At 34.2% G+C, this 16,469-nt stretch overlaps 2 protein-coding genes across 2 annotated transcripts in view; both read right to left on the reverse strand.

Annotated features, from left to right (window-relative positions):
• LOC144374421 (TATA box-binding protein-associated factor RNA polymerase I subunit A-like) overlaps positions 1–845 on the reverse strand; it is a 59,272-nt gene extending 58,427 nt beyond the window's left edge. The window contains exon 1 of the mRNA XM_078037262.1: positions 741–845. The gene's annotated coding sequence lies outside the window, so the exon portion shown is untranslated. The remainder of the gene's footprint in view (positions 1–740) is intronic.
• Positions 846–1,649: 804 nt separating this feature from the next.
• The window catches only part of LOC144374422 (uncharacterized), a 42,214-nt gene continuing 27,394 nt past the window's right edge, over positions 1,650–16,469 (reverse strand). Inside the window, exons 9-11 of the mRNA XM_078037263.1 lie at positions 14,057–14,122; positions 3,423–3,545; positions 1,650–1,795 (exon numbers count right to left, since the gene is read on the reverse strand). Of these exons, the coding sequence (XP_077893389.1) occupies positions 1,665–1,795; positions 3,423–3,545; positions 14,057–14,122 (320 nt within the window). The 3' untranslated portion in view covers positions 1,650–1,664. The remainder of the gene's footprint in view (positions 1,796–3,422; positions 3,546–14,056; positions 14,123–16,469) is intronic.

A 16,469-nucleotide genomic window follows, 5' to 3' on the forward strand; every position in this document is an offset into this window, starting at 1 on the left:
TTAGGCCAGCTCTAAGGAACAGCCTATAAGACAGACTATAACTGATCCAATTTCCTTTCAAAGCAATCTGGTACTATCCTACCCACTTCAATTCAAAAGTTTGAAGTTAATTCAAATCAAAAGACCATATTGGAGCAAAAGTGAGCAAATGTGTAAACTCTAGCACATTCTTATTGCTGTATTAAGTTTGAAGATGAGCATACCTACCACAGGAGTATTGTTCCAGGAAGCAGGGTAGGAAGAGTGGTAAATTAGGAAACAGACTATTAATTGCACAATTAATAGGAAAGTAAAAACAAGTTTCAAAATCTACAATAAATCTGTATCCAAAGGAGTCATAACAATGAGGTGCTGGACTTTAGTTCTGTTGTACAGCTTTGCAATGGACTCACTGGCCTATAGGTACGGCTCACTTCCTGCCTCCTGAAGGATGAATATGCTACACAGAGCTATGATGGTTTCTACTGAGTGGTAAAATTCACAGAAATTAGACATTACTCATGTCAGAATCATTCCTTGTGCAAAGTTTGATGTAGATGAAGATAAAGTGGTTTCTTGGTCAATAACTGCAATTTCTTTCTTTTAAAGTCAGTGGGTTTCTTGTATCTGTAACCACAATAGATTTAAAATACTCTGATGATTGATCTACTCCAATGTTACATTCTCGATAAGAGGGACTAAGAAGAAACATGAACTAGTAACCATTAGAACAGTATGAATCCTATATGTATATCACTTACAGTTCTATTACAGTTGGCCCAGGTTTAATCTCATCCATCTCCATGAAAGCAAAACACTTGGTGCTGGTAAACCTTTTTTTCAAGCTTGTAGTGTTTGAATTCAAAGAAGATAGCTGCGCCTAAGGAATTAAAACAAACAACATAAGCCAGAGACCACACATTTCTTATGTGTCACCAGAAGCCTATGATTTTACAAAGTAACGTGTCAAACAGTCTGATGACACAACTGTTGATAACTCACTGTGGCTGTCACTCCAAGCTCTGGTACTAGCATGTCTGAGTGACATTTCTCCATATCATTTAATTCTATAAAGTACAACAAAACTGTATAGCAAGAATGTAAGTTATGTACACAGGTAGAATCATAAACTACCAAAGAATATAAAATATTAAATACCACAAGAAAAACAGAAGTTACTTAAGTATCAGCAGTACCTATAGAAATGTTTTCAATAAGCACCTATATTAGATAGAATAGAAATTTAAAAGAGTTCCTTTAAAAAAAATTCTATCTTATAATATCATTTCTCTCCCTCCTGAAACAACCACGCCCAGATTGTCCTTTCCATATTCTTACAAACTAACTGCCAGTTATACTATCTTTTTACCCAATGCATCTTATTGAAAGAAAAAAAATAATTTAACTGTTAGAAAGTAATCATTAGGTTCCTAAAAGGACTTAAGGTAATTATTAGGGAACCTGCTTCCTTAACTCTGTATTATGAGAAAAACTTCCCTATCAAATAATATTTAACCACATTATTACACAACTAGATAATGCAACTGCTAATTCTCATATTTTAAAAAAATTGATTTGACTTTAAGTCAATATTCATAACTATGTGACATAAGATCTTGTGTTAAGTACACTATGAACACAAACCCAGATAAGTACTGTATCCTTAAGAAGTCAGTAACTGATAATTACAAACCTTTGGTTAATTTTTCAATATGCTTCTGGAGCTCAATGTCCACATTAAAATGAACATATGTATCTTCTTTTCTTGAAGCCACAGGAGTATCTTGCACAGGAGTTAAATCTATGCCATTCAGATCTGGAGAAACAATTAAGTTTCTGCTTATGAGCATTCACATATACAGACGGAAAATATAGAAACTGCAAAGGTTACAGTTCCTAAAGAGGCATGGAAAGAGCTGAGAGGAGATTCTCAGGCTAAGAGATTCCTATTTGGTGTGAGCAAGTATGTGAGAGTTGTTGAAGTTTATGGGGTATGTGGAGAGAAATTAATATAGACTGGATAGGGGACAAGGAAGCCTTTACATGGCCAAGTGGACAAAACTTGATCTTCATAGTGAAGTGGTAAAAAGAACAAACATGTTTTTCTTAGGGAATAGCCCACTATATTTTTCTATGCAAAAAAAAAAAAAAATCTGGAGTATTTAATTTGCCACAATGGAGCTCTGCCACCAATTTCTAACTTTGATCAAGTATGACTTATTTAGAAAAGCCTTTAAACCTAACCTTATCATAATTTCCCTGTTAAGAACCAAAAATGGATGAGAACAGCCAACAAAAACCCTTTTGTTAATGAATAATTTTTCATATATATTATCTAAATTCTGGTTATACTGTTTACAACATACCCTGAATTTACAACAACCAGATGGTACGTTATATATAGTTTTAATTTTCTGGGTTTTAAAATCTCAGTTTATAGTCAAATGCAACATGGACTCATTTAATAACTCCTCAGTGTTTATGTGTTATTCATTTATGTGTCTCAAAAAGCTCAAAAACAATTTAGTACATTTAATAATTAAAAAATATTTACATAAAAATATTTCAGTTTAACATATGCAAAGGTAATTTAACATTTACAACATCATTAAATATTTTTTGTGTTTTAAGTATACTTTCTGAATGAGTATGCAGTTTTACAAATGGCCTATCAAACAATGTAAATATTTTCCAGTATACTATATATTTGATAACTGGTAACATCGGAATTTAAAAGTGTACCAGTATTAGTGCTGTGGATTATGTTCTTTAAATAAATGTTTTTCTTTGTGGTCAATTGATAAAAGTTCCTCCATTTAATTTCAGCACCAATCTGTTCCTTTGGTGCAAAACTATAGATTAAAATAAGCCGTTTGTACTAACTATAGTTATTTCTGTAAAATGGTATAATTTATTCCTTAATCACATCATCATCCCACGGGATTGCTTTCAGGGCATGGATGTTATGGACGCACCCTACTTCCCTGTCCCCTGATTTTCATCTGCCTCTGTAGGACTCACCTAAGTAGATACCTCAGTAGCACAGGAAGAAGAAGGGGCTGAAGCAGGAGAGATGGGAAAACAGGACATGGGGCTTTGTGGAGAGAAATGAATATAGACTGGGTAGGAGAAGGTGAGGGGTGCTATTGTTAATCTACATCCTGAAGGCTGTAGCTGCTGTTAAGAACAATGTGTATGTTTAGTCTGCACGTTAGATGGAATCTGAAGAGCAAAAATCTATACAAACTCAAAAGCAAAAGTGAGTGTATAAGTAGGAAATATTTTTTGTAAGTCTTTCGAACTATGTTCTGTTATGATCTCTTCTAGGATTTTGCCTCATTATAGAATGCATTAAAGTAAGTTGTCACATATACAAGATCATCCCCTGTCAAAAACTTTGTCTCATATGAGAAAAAACATAATGCAATTTGCCAGTTATTTACCCTTTACACTAACTGTAATATAGGGATCGATGCACTGTCCAGCGTCTTTCAGACCAATTTTCTCAATCCTGATAGTGAGTAATGTCATTCCCGGTTCTGATGGCAACCTTGGTAATAAAGTACCTGGCAACAGAGAAACCTCAATAAAAGTTAGCTCCACCAATAATGCAGAGTAAATACTTTGACAAACAGAAGATATAGCCTACCTCTTAGGAACTAGCTAGGCATTATGTATTTTTATTTCCAAAATTCATGAACATCTGATGTTATAGATTTTTAGAAAAATATTTAATTTTACACATAATATATCTGCATTTCCCAACCATACAATCACCTTTAAGCAGAAATAATAATTTCTATAATAATAGTATATAGTATGTATAATAAAAGTATGTTAAAAACATCACTTGAGGAAGCCCAATGATACATAATATTATAATATGCTCACATAATATTTATATTCAATATGTACTTCTATATTATATTCAGCATCTTAATATGAAGTGGTAGAACAAAGACAAGAAAAGCTTTTAAAATACTTGTTATACTGTTCTAAAGTCTGAGACATTTTATATCACAGTTGATCAATACATTCTTCTCTTTAGTTACTCCTAATAAAGAAAATAATTTACAATTTGATATTTGTTTTAACTTAACTATATAGTCTAACTTCTATTCTTCATTCTATTTTGTATGATTTATTCTCTCAGAAATTAGTACTATACAGACTGCCATATAAAATGGCCATTTGTATAACTGAACATTTTCCCCAAAACCAACTAAAATTTTTAAAACTAAAAACCCACCCAGAACAACATGACAACATTCACCCACCAAGAACATATGAAGGAAGAAATCAACTGTTCAGTATGTTCCCGTTTTTGAAACTACCAATAGAGAACAGATGCAAATAAGCTGATTTTAATCAAGTATGTATACAGAACCTCAAAATACACTTAAAAAAGATTTTGGTTGATGTTTTTCAAGTTTCTATTCAACAATGTGTTATGCTACTTTTAATGATGAGTTATTTGAAATACATGAAGTAATCAACACACTACATTTGAAAATACACATTTGATTGATGGCAAATGTGGCTTGAGGAAATTTTGGGAGGTGATGGGAATGTTCTGAACTTGTATAGTGATGGCAGATGCAAAACTCTATAGAGGTGTCAAAAATCGATGAATTTTATACTTACAGAAGGGAAATGTTATGAAATGCAAATTGTACCTCAACAGTGCTGTTAAAAATGTATTACTTTCTAATTTAAACAAATATGAAGACAATACAGACAAATGCAATAATAGGAAGGCCTGGAGGCTGCATTCCACTGTTGCATTAACAAACCTAAATGGGCTCAGGCTGATATCATTAAATATATACATAATACCTTTTATGCATCTTCTTTGATTGACAAATGAGGGTACTTTTAGAAGAGGGGCTTGTACCTGGACATCTGGGATGAACTTCAGAAAGTTAAGAAACACTTCTGAAATTTTATGAAAAATGTGAATATGTATACATTTATATTTATATATATACATACATATTCATATGTATGTATATCATATATGATTTTTTCTGCAGAAAAGTTCATTCTATTATGTAGTACATGGCTGTATAAATATGCTACAGTTTATGTACACATTCTTGTGTTGATAGACATTTGAATTACTTCAAGTGTTTGGATATAGTTAACAGGCTATTATAAATACTCTTCTGAACATCTTCTAGTGCCCATAAGCACCCATTTCTGAAACAGAGGAATCACTAAGTCACCTGGCATGTTACCTCCATACCTACTATGTAATGACAATCCATTTCCCAAGGTGGTTGTGCCAACTTTTATTCCTAGCCCAAGTGCAGTAGTGTTCCCATTGCTCCACATCCTCACTAGGTACTGTTTTCTCAGATTCTTCATGTTAGCCAATTTTGGTATAAAGAGATCAATCATTTTAATTTTAATTTGCATTCCTCTGAAGATTAATAAGGTTGAGCACCTTTTAGAATAAATCAAATATATGATTTCCTCTTTTCTGAAGTGTGTTCAATTATTTTGCTCGATTTTCTATTGAGATGTCTATCTTATTGAGCTGTAGGAGGTCTCTATTATTTTGCTGGACAAATGTTTTACAAATAGCTTCTTAGTAGTTTTCCTTTATAAAGACTTTTTGTTGAAGTAGAGCATATACATTTTAAAATGCACAAATTGTTAGTACAGTTTGCTAAACTTCCACAAAGTGAATACACCTGTATAACTAGTATCAGATCTAGGAAAGATATGATCAGCCTCCTGGGAGTGTCCTTCCCCCCACCCTATCCAATTCACTCTTCCAAAAGATAGCAACCATTGCTAACTTCTAACACCAAGTGTTAGTTTTGAATGTTAAGAATGACTTTTCTCTGCCATGGTGTCTTCTGATTATGATAAATACTTACTGCTAGTAATATTCAAATTTCTTAATATCTTCCTTTACAATCAGTGCTTTTTATGTCATATTTAAGAAAACTTACCCCACTCCAAAATCATAAAGATATTATCTTGAAAGCATTTTATAGTTTTGCCATTCACACTTAATTCTATATGTCACACAGAATTATTGACTACGGTGTATAGTAGGAGCTTTAATTTCATTAAATTTCACATAAATACTCAATTGTCTCAGCACTACTCATTAAAAAGACTGACATTTTCCACCACTGATCTGCAGTCCCACCTCAATCATAAATCATGTGGCAATCACTTTCTGAGTTTTCTATTCTGTCTTACCGGACTGTTTATCCTCTTACCACTAATATAGTATCTTAATTCTATAGCTGTATAAAAGGTCCAGGAACTGCAATAAAAATTCAGATGAGTTTCAGAAAGAGTCTATCTTCATAAACTGCTTCTTCTAATTTATGAACTAGTATATATCTTTACATTTTAAAAATCATAACAATTATTTAATAGAATTTTATTTGACCTAAAAGCCTTCAGAAATAAAGACCTACAGATCCAGGGAAAACTCCTGTTTTTTTTTGTTTATGTTCCATGAAGAATGGATGGCCATGTAGAAATGACTGGAAAATGGGGTGTGAGCTAATGGTAAAAGGCTGCCAGGGTTCCAGCAAGCCCTGTCTGGTCAGATTCTTCTTGGCCTCTCTGTATAGCTTTCTTTCCTTCTGGACCTAAGGCAGGTCCTGTCCGGAATGAGGGTTTCTAAGGGAGGGGTAAGGGAGGGTAGGGGGACAGTAAGGGAATAGCAGGGAGGGAAAGAAAGAGAAAGAGAAAGAGAGAGAGAGAGAGAGCGCTTTCTAGGTTTTATGACTGGCTTTGGGAGAGAAGGGTGAACGGACAGGAGGGCAGGAGGAGAGCAGAGGCTTTGCTGCTGAGGTTGCTTTTGGGATTCCAATCTCCTTCAGTTAGAAGTTCTCAGCAGGCCAAAACCTTACCCTTTGGGCTATCATATTCTGATCTGACCCTGCCCACCTTTCCCCTCTCCCTCCCTCCTCCTCCCTTTCTCCTTTTAAAAAGGGAATGTGTAGATCTTTCCATCTTCTAAGATCTTCTTTGATTTCTCTCTTTAGAGTTCTGTAGTTTTCATTGTATAGATCTTTGACGTCTTTCATTGATTCTCAAGTATCATTTTTTTTTTGAGGTTATTGTAAATGAAGTAGTTTTCCTCACTTCCTTCTCAGAGGCTTTGTCACTGATATACAGAAATACCTTTGATTTATGGGTATTGATTTATATCCTGCTCCTTTGCTGAATTCATTTACTATTTCTGGAAAGATCGACCTTGTTCTTGGATAGGCAGAATTAATATTATCAAAATGACCATACTACCAAAAGTGCTATATAGATTTAATGCAATTCCAATCAAAATCTCAATGGCATTCCTCATAGAAATAGAAAAAGCAATCATGAAATTCATCTGGAAAAATAAGAGACCAAGAATAGCTAAAGAAATCCTTAGCAGGAAGAGTGAAGCAGGGAGTATCGCTCTATGAGACCTTAAACTATACTACACGGAAATAGTAACAAAAACAGCATGGTTTCAGCACTAAAACAGACTGGTAGACCAATGGTACAGAATAGAGGACACAGAGACTAACCCACAAAATTACAATCATCTTATTTTAGACAAAGGTGCCAAAAACATGCACTGGAGAAAAGATAGCATTTTCAACAAATGGTGCTGGGAAAACTGGAAATCCATATGCAACAAAATGAAATTAAACTCATAACTCTCACCATGCACAAAACTTAACTCAAAATGGATCAAGGACCTAGGAATTAAGCCAGAGACTCTTCGTCTAATAGAAGAAAAAAGTAGGCCCTAAACTTCATCATGTGGGTTAGGCCCCAACTTCCTTAATAAGACCCCTATGGCACAAGAATTAAAACCAGGAATCAATAAATGGGATGGATTCAAACTAAAAAGTTTTTTTCTCAGCAAAAGAAAACAATCCGTGAGGTGAACAGAGAGCCTACATCCTGGGAGAAAATTTTTACCCCTCACACATCAGATAGAGCACTAATCTCTAGGGTATATAAAGAACTCAAAAAGCTAAGCACTGAAAAAACAAGTAACCCAATCAAAAAATGGGCCAAGGACTTGAACAAACACTTCTCAGAAGAGGATATACAATCAATCAACAAATATATGAAAAAATTTTCAACATCTCTAGCAATCAGAGAAATGCAAATCAAAACTAAGATACAACTCCAGTCAGAATGGCAGCTATTATGAAGACAAACAACAATAAGTATTGGAGAGGATGTGGGGAAAAAGGCACACTCATACATTGCTGGTGGGACTGCAAATTGGTGCAGCTAATCTGGAAAGCAGTATGGAGATTCTTTGAAAATCTGGGAATGGAACCACCATTTGACCGAGCTATTCCTCTCCTTGGACTATACCCAAAGGACTTAAAAACAACATACTACAGGGACACAGCCACATCAATGTTTATAGCAGCACAATTCACAACAGCTAAACTGTGTAGCTAACCTACATGCCCTTCAGTGGATGAATGGATTTTTAAAAATGTGGCATATATACACTATGAACATTTTTAAAAGAGAATAAAATCATGGCATTTGCAGGTAAATGGATGGCATTGGAGAAGATAATGCTAAGTGAAGTTAGTCAATCCCCCAAAAACAAATGCCAAATGTTTTCTCTGATATAAGGAGGCTGACTCATAATAGGGTAGGGAGGAGGAACATGGGATGAATAGATGGATTCTAGATAGGGAAGAGGGGAGTGAGGGAAAGGAAGGAGGCAGGGGATTAGCCTCCTAATGAATGTGATGGACATCATTATCCAAAGAACATGTCTGAAGACACAAATTGGGTGTCAACCTACTTTATATATAGAGATACGAAAAATTGTGGTATATATGTGTAATAAGAATTGTAATGCAAAAAAAAAACAAGTACATGAATAACGTGAATTGGCGTGAACATACTTTATACAAAGATAAAAAAAATTGTGCTCTATATGTGTAATAAGAATTGTCCATTGTCGTGTATTAAAAAAAATAAAATTAATAAAAGAAAAAGAAGGGAATGGGGAGTGGGTAGGGAAAAACTGTGGAATGAACCCAAACTAACTTTCCAATGCACATATGTGAATATACTATAATGAAACTCATCATTTTGAATATCTATAAGATACTAATTTTAAAAAATGTAAATAAATAGATCAGTAAAGTGGATGAAAGGGAACAGTGGGAGGGAGGATGGGGAGGGTGAAGGGACTGAATTGGAGCAAATTATATTCCATGCATTTATAATTAGTCCAAATGAATCTAATGTCAAGAATAACTACTATGAACAAATGAAAAAAAGAATAATGACTTCACTGTTTTTATAAAATGCATTCTCATAAACAATTCAATTGAGAGAAATGAAAAAAGTAAAAGAGAATGTACAATTCAACATCTCACCAACCATAACAATTATTAAGTCACTCTTCCATCTTTTTCTCTAATTTCAAGATGGCTCCAGTTTCATTTTCCTTTTGATATTCTTTTATTTTTTCAACAAAGGTTTATTTTCTACATAAAATTCTTATATTTCTTTTGTTGAATTTATAATAAGGTCCTTGATATTATTTAATACTACTATAAATATTATAATAGTTCATTTTCTAAGCAACTATTACTTGTTTGAGATAGAATTGATTTGTCTGTACAGATTTTATATCCAGGAACCGCATTATCTTATTAATGAGTTATGAATAGGTTTTTGCATATATTCTCTATATGTGCATCTTCAGAGTAAATTCTCAGGAATGGGATTGCTAAGGAAAAAATATATACTTATATGTTGTTAGAGAATGCTCAATTCCCCTCCAAAGGAATTGTACCATTTTTCTATTCCCACCAGTGATTAATAAGTATCTATTTCCCCTAAGACTCTCCAACAGTAGCTTTAATTTATGTTTTTATTAAAAATAAAGTTGAGTATCTTTTTATATGTTTAACGGGTATTTTTTAAATGTGTGTGTGTGTGTGTGTGTGTGTGTGTGTGTGTGTGCACGCTCACGCGCTTGCTCATATTGTCTGTTCCTCTTATGTATTCTGCTTTGGTTATTACAATTAAAATTTTTCTTTATATATTAAGAATGTTGGGTTGGGATGTAGCTCAGTTTGTGGCAAAGTGTCTGCCTTGCATTTGCAAAATCCTGGAATCAAACCCCAGTTCTAAAAAAGACAAAAAAAGAACCCACCCCACCCCACCCCCCAAAACCCCCAAGAATGTTACCTCTTTTATGCATTACCTCTTTACTACCTGTTTTGACATTCAAAAGATGATTGCTTTACACCTTTCAAAAAGTCTTTTTGATGTTAAGATTATTTTTTGCCAAGTTGATATTAAACTTGTTGTTACTTTGGAGTGAGTCAATTTTATAAGCTGTCATTATCTAGATCTTTCAGTTGAAATGGTAGGGCTGATGCTACATTCCTTACCAACAATCTTTTTGCCTGAGACTACACAGTAAGGTTTAATGTAATCATTATGCTTCAGATAATTTAATATGGAGGCAGTGATTTCAAGTCTGAATTTCTTGTTTAATTTAAGGTAGAATGTCAAACATTGTGTTCCATGATGAAGGAAGCTGACTGTAATTAAGATCATAGATTGCATAGAAAGGTGCCTATTTAAGGTGTTTCAGAATGCTCTATGATGTGCTCTCTCTGCATGGTCAACTCCTACATACTCAGTGAGTCCTAAATCTGGACAGATTTATTGAACTCCCTCAGCCCTTCTTTTTTGCCAACCTACGACATTGGTGCACATCTCTAATTATAATCATGTGCTTTTGGCTCTGTCTTGCTGACTACACAATAAGCATCCTGAAAGGTGTGGGAACTGTTCCTTTTGTAGTATGCACAAGGAATAAACAGATCTTTGTTGAAGAAATATTTTATTGAATGAATGACTGAATTTCCAGTTCTAGAGGTTATCATGCTCTAGTAAACAAATGGCTAGAGAATCTATATCAATGAGTGAAGAAATAATAAACATAAAAGAAGATCAAATACTAGAATAATACCATACCATCTATAGCTCCCAGGTAGATGAAAAAGGGTGCATGTTTTTGCATCAAAGATAAAACCATGATAGTTGTAAATTGAGCCAATGCATTAAAAGGAAGATTTCTAAGTGAAGAATTAACATATCCAATTACATAGTGTAATATGAGAACAAGTCAACTACATTCATAAAATTCGAAGACTAACAAGGATAAGAAAGAAATCACTACACACAATCCAGTGTAAACTGTGCTATTCCAGCTAGATCATCTGCTCTCAGATCTAGAGCAAAGATCAGAAGAAATGTTCTTCCACATGGAACTGCTATGTAAATAAGAAACAGCTAACACTTGTGAGTATTTGTGTTGTGCCACATACTATCCTACTCCTCTCATCTATTCCTCACAACAATAGTTTAGTTCTATTTTTCAGAGGTGAAAAGTGAGGCATAGAAAAACAAATTATCCATAATCACACAGCAGGTTGGCTACAGAGTCCATGCTTTTAACCATCATGTCTCATTTTAACATTTTTATTTTAATTGTCCCTAAAGCCTTAAAAGGAACTGCAGGAGAACCTCCCCATCTCAAGCTTCTGCAAAGTTCCTTTTGCCATGTAAACATAACAGTCACAAGTTCCCAGGATTAGAATATAGACATTTTTGTGAGGCCACTATTTGTGCCTCATACTTTTAAATATGGAAAACTCTAAATGGCTACAGCTGTCCAAACCAAGTTTTCAATAACATCTCAGGGATGTTATTGAGCTGTCACTAAGAACTCCCAAGTAAGGGATTGATTAAAAAAGAGTAACATTTGAACTTTGTACACTGAGCAATGCACATTCACAGGAATGGACAGAGACTGAGTAGCCCAGATAGCAATATGATAGGTCTTTAACACTCATATAGCAGTGAGCAACAGGACTGTGTTCATTTGGTTAATTCCACTTTCAGTTTTTACTGCAAGACAAAGGAAGCCATTGGTAGCTGGTGAGCCCCAAGTTGTACTGAACACAGAAAGCACGTCTTTTTCTGACTTATCTGCCCCCAACCACCTCTTATGCACCAACCAGAGCAAGCATGCTCTCACTGGTGTCAAAAAGAGTTGGAAGGAATTACTGAATTCAGTGTGATTTTCTGTGAGAGGAAGATTCTAAGCCTAAACCTAAAGACAACTCTGATAAAATAATGACAATGAATTGGAAGGTTTGGAACCATTTTACCACACTACTGTAATAGGGGATACCAAAAAGTCCATCTTGTTGTTTATTAACAGGTGGTACTTGGTAAAAACTCAAGTTGCTCTATTTCATTGTGCTTCATCTGTGGAAAACAATTTATGTAGGTAGCTATGGATCCCCCAAATGGCTGTTTGTTAAACATAGACAAGTTTGCTTAAGAATGTTTTAAAAACTGTGTAAAAGCATCTGACCTAGCCAAGAATGTTACAGCCACTGCCACTGTGGAGAGGAAAGGGAATTGTGCAAGTAAGGCCTCTGCCTCTGCTGGGCACCCAACAGCACTGACACAGACCGAGCAATGAAGCACCACTGTACCTGCAACAGGTACAGAAAAACAATGGGAGAACATCTGAAGCCCCTCACCCCCCCCCGCCCATAACTTATTTGTTCCAAGAGGGTGCTGAGAAAAATGAAGGTCTAAGTATCAAGTAGGATGGCCTCACATTCAATAGTCTCTGTGTAGCCATAGAGATCATGGAGAATCAGACGATGAAAGGACCACCAACCTGAGGATGAGTCTGGAGTGACATGGATATGAAGGTCAGTGGGATCCTTAAGGCCCTGTCCTCACATGCAGAAGAGGAAGTCATTCTTTTCTTTCAACTTTTTATTTTTGCTTTTTAAAAATTTCTATTGTTTATATCTCACATCATACCATAAGGACAATTTCTAGTCCAAAATTGGAAATGGCATGACAGTCTTTGTTCCAAAATAGTACATTATTGTCTAGGTTAGAACATTAAAAGAGGAAAATTACCAAAGATTATATTTTTTTAAAACACTGATTTGAATTTGCTTTTTACATGATATTGTACAAATGTTTGTCACAGGCATTTACTTCAATAAGAGGTGAGTCAGTCTTCATTTTGCCTTGGTGCTTGGTGAATTAAATGTCATGAATAAGGAGTACAAAATTTGTTGTCCATACTTTTAGGACAGAGATGGACCTGATATCTAAAATGTAAACTAAGCATTATCATATGTGTGTGATTATATATTTATGTCTTCTTTGTTTTAGATTTATCATACTTGCAATTAAATTCAGATGTTTGATACTACCAATTCAAAGTCTGTCACACACATTTTTTAAGTGCACATTTCTTTGTAATTTTAAAATCCAATAAAAAGGATATATATAAAATAATATTTTCTATTATTTTGGGATAATTTTAACATAATTTAAAATAATGGTATTGTCAAATCATTATTTGGTCATAACATTTTGTAGATGGCACAAAACATGAAATGGGTCTTAAAAATCTAGCAAGAGAAAAATTTTGCAATTTGTACTGCACATCTGCAATTTGTACACACATACAAATTGTGTGAAAATATGAAAACACATGCACAATTTCTTTTGGTTGGTAATTGATTAGTAGTTGAGGAACTGCTCCAACCTTTCAAGATAAAAAGTAAAGTGATAAGAAGTTTATTCACTTTGAAATTATATTAAAAGTTTGATAAAAATCTTAGGGGTCATTAGCATTCAAACAATATTTCTAGGTCTGTCAAAAATTATACTTTATTAAAGTTGTTTGTATATAGGTTATATGAGTATATTCTTGTTTTTATTTTCTTTATTGACTGGTACTAGAAATATGTATTTTTCTGTGTTCAGAAATATGTGATTTGGATAATGGCTGAATTCTTAAGTGTCACCATCATATCTGGAAAAAAATAATAAATACTCTCACAAAACCTAAGATGAATCAGTGGGTATATGCTTCATACACAGATGCCATTTAGCATGCAAGGAAGAGTTACTACAGGTGTTGGGTTAAAAATTTGAGTGGCCAGGGGACTTTCAAGAAAAAGCAGGCCTGGGGCTGGGGATGTGGCTCAAGCGGTAGCGCGCTCACCTGGCATGCCTGCGGCCTGGGTTCGATCCTCAGCACCACATACAAAGATGTTGTGTCCGCCAATAACTGAAAAATAAATATTAAAATTCTCTCTCTCCTCTCTCTCTCCCTCTCTCACTCTCTCTTTAAAAAAAGAAAAGAAAAAGCAGGCCAGATGTTGCTTAGAGCCTTGATGAAGAGCCTACTCAATAGACATTTCCTATGAACCAATTTCTGCAAAGCTCTGGAGAAAACCTTTTGACTTCAAGTGACAAGATTCATGGATTAAAAAACAAAACAAACTGAGCCAGACATAGTGCTGCATGCCTGTAATCCCAACAACTTGGCAAGTTAAGGCAAGAGAGGCCAGCGTGGGCAACTTAGCAAAACCCTGTTTCAAAATAAAAAAAATAAATCAAAGAGCTGGGGATGTAGCTAGGTGGTAGAGCACCCCTGACTTCAATCCCCAGTACTACAAACAAACATGTAGAAACAAATTATAAAAAGAAATCTTAAAATGTTTTCAAAACTGCTTGAGAGTAATAGAATATTAACAAGCCTTAAAACTATTGAAAAACAGCTAGGAGAACTACCAGATAACATTGAATGGTATTTTCCTTTCCTTTCAATATAAGTACATGACTGGATGAGGGACTCTGGCTCTGACTGTTCGGCTCAGTCTGAGAATTTGAGACTTTGAGAGAAAAGATGTGCTCAGAGAGCCAGAGTCTATCTGCACACTTTGGTGGTATTTACTGTTTAACCCTAAATGTATTCTGAAATTCTGTGAAATAAGGATGCCCTAATATTCATGGAACAGCAATGAATATTTTGTTGCAGTTTTCAACTTCCTATATGCATGGGTAAGAAAAAAACTGCACTTTAGCTGAAAATGAAATACATATTTGCTTAACTCTCAAGTTCAACTCCGAATTGAATATTTATGCAGGAAAGAAACAAGTACAGGATTGATATTAAAGAAGTAAGATTCACTCTTCATTTTGAGTTTCAAAAAAACATTTTTTGTACATATCTAAGACTATATAAAAGATGAATAACCAATACAAATCTAGAATAATGTTGAGATTGCTAGGCTTATGTTTAGGTCACTCAGAAACGTTTTTTTAGATTTTGTCTAAAATTGTGACATGGCTATTTGTGCATGTGGTACTAGGAAATGAATGTAGGGCTTCACACAGGTGAGGCAAGCACCCTACCACTGAGCTACATCCCTAGTTCTTTCTATTTTGAGACAAAGTCTCTCTAAGTTGCCCCCACTGGCCTCAAACTTGCAATCCTCCTGCCTCAATTTCTCAAGTAGCTAGGATTATAAGCATATAATCCTGGCCAGCTATTTTTTTTAAATTTGTATTACTTTGGTTTATCATTTAGAAGCTTTAATATTCAACATGATAAATAAATTTTCAGGTAATAAATAATAGGTTATAAATTTTTATCCTCTATTTAAATGAAATCTACTGAGATTATCTTAAGAAAATTAAACTACTATTTGGACTTAAGCCAGTTAGTGTTTAAAGCAGTACAAAAAAAGTTACTGTCTTATATGAGAATTGAAGGCTTTGAAAATGATAATAATGTCAAAGAAAGGTTTAACAATTTTTTATTCTTTTCAAGAAAGGTTGGATAAAAATCCATTTTTGATTTTAAATGGGAATAAACTACTCTTGATCATACCATATTCATATATTATACTTCATCTCATTAGCTTAAAGGTAGTAGTGTTTACCATGTGTGTTTGTCAAAACTTATAAAGCTGTACATTAAAAAAGATGCCTTTTATATATGTAAGGGACACCTTAATAAATATTTTTTAAAAAGATCACAATAAGCTAGATGCTATAGCACAAGCCTAGAATCCAGGTGACTTGGGAGGCTGAGGCAGGAGGATCCCAAGTTTAAGACTAATCTCAGCAACTAAGTGAGGCCCTCAGCAACTAAGTGAAATCCTGTCTCAAAATAAAAAATAAAAAGGGCTGAGGATGTGGCTCACTGGTAAAGTACCCCTGTGTTAAATCCTCAGTACCAAAAAAAAAAAAAGTACAACAAACTTACAATTATATAAATTACATAAAATAAAGGTAATAAAAATGTTATAATTCTTAGAAGCACCCTGCCATGATAATGTAGACACAACAGCCTTATCACGAGTGAAATCTTGGATGTCCACAGTATAACAATTTTTTTTCCCATTCTACAATTAAGTTAAAGGTCAAATTGTCCTTCAATGATATTTTCAATTTTATAATGACACAGGCCCTGGAAAATATGATCAAAAATCAAATATAGCCAATTGAACTATATGTACTCTTTCTTACTCTTTCTTACTTTGAGGAAAATAATTCAGGGAATAGAAAGGTTTAGTGAGCTTTCTGTATCTCTGAAATAAAATACCAAAATGCTATATCAGAATAAA

The sequence above is a fragment of the Ictidomys tridecemlineatus genome, unplaced genomic scaffold, assembly GCF_052094955.1.
Source record: "Ictidomys tridecemlineatus isolate mIctTri1 unplaced genomic scaffold, mIctTri1.hap1 Scaffold_69, whole genome shotgun sequence".
Lineage (NCBI taxonomy): Eukaryota > Metazoa > Chordata > Mammalia > Rodentia > Sciuridae > Ictidomys > Ictidomys tridecemlineatus.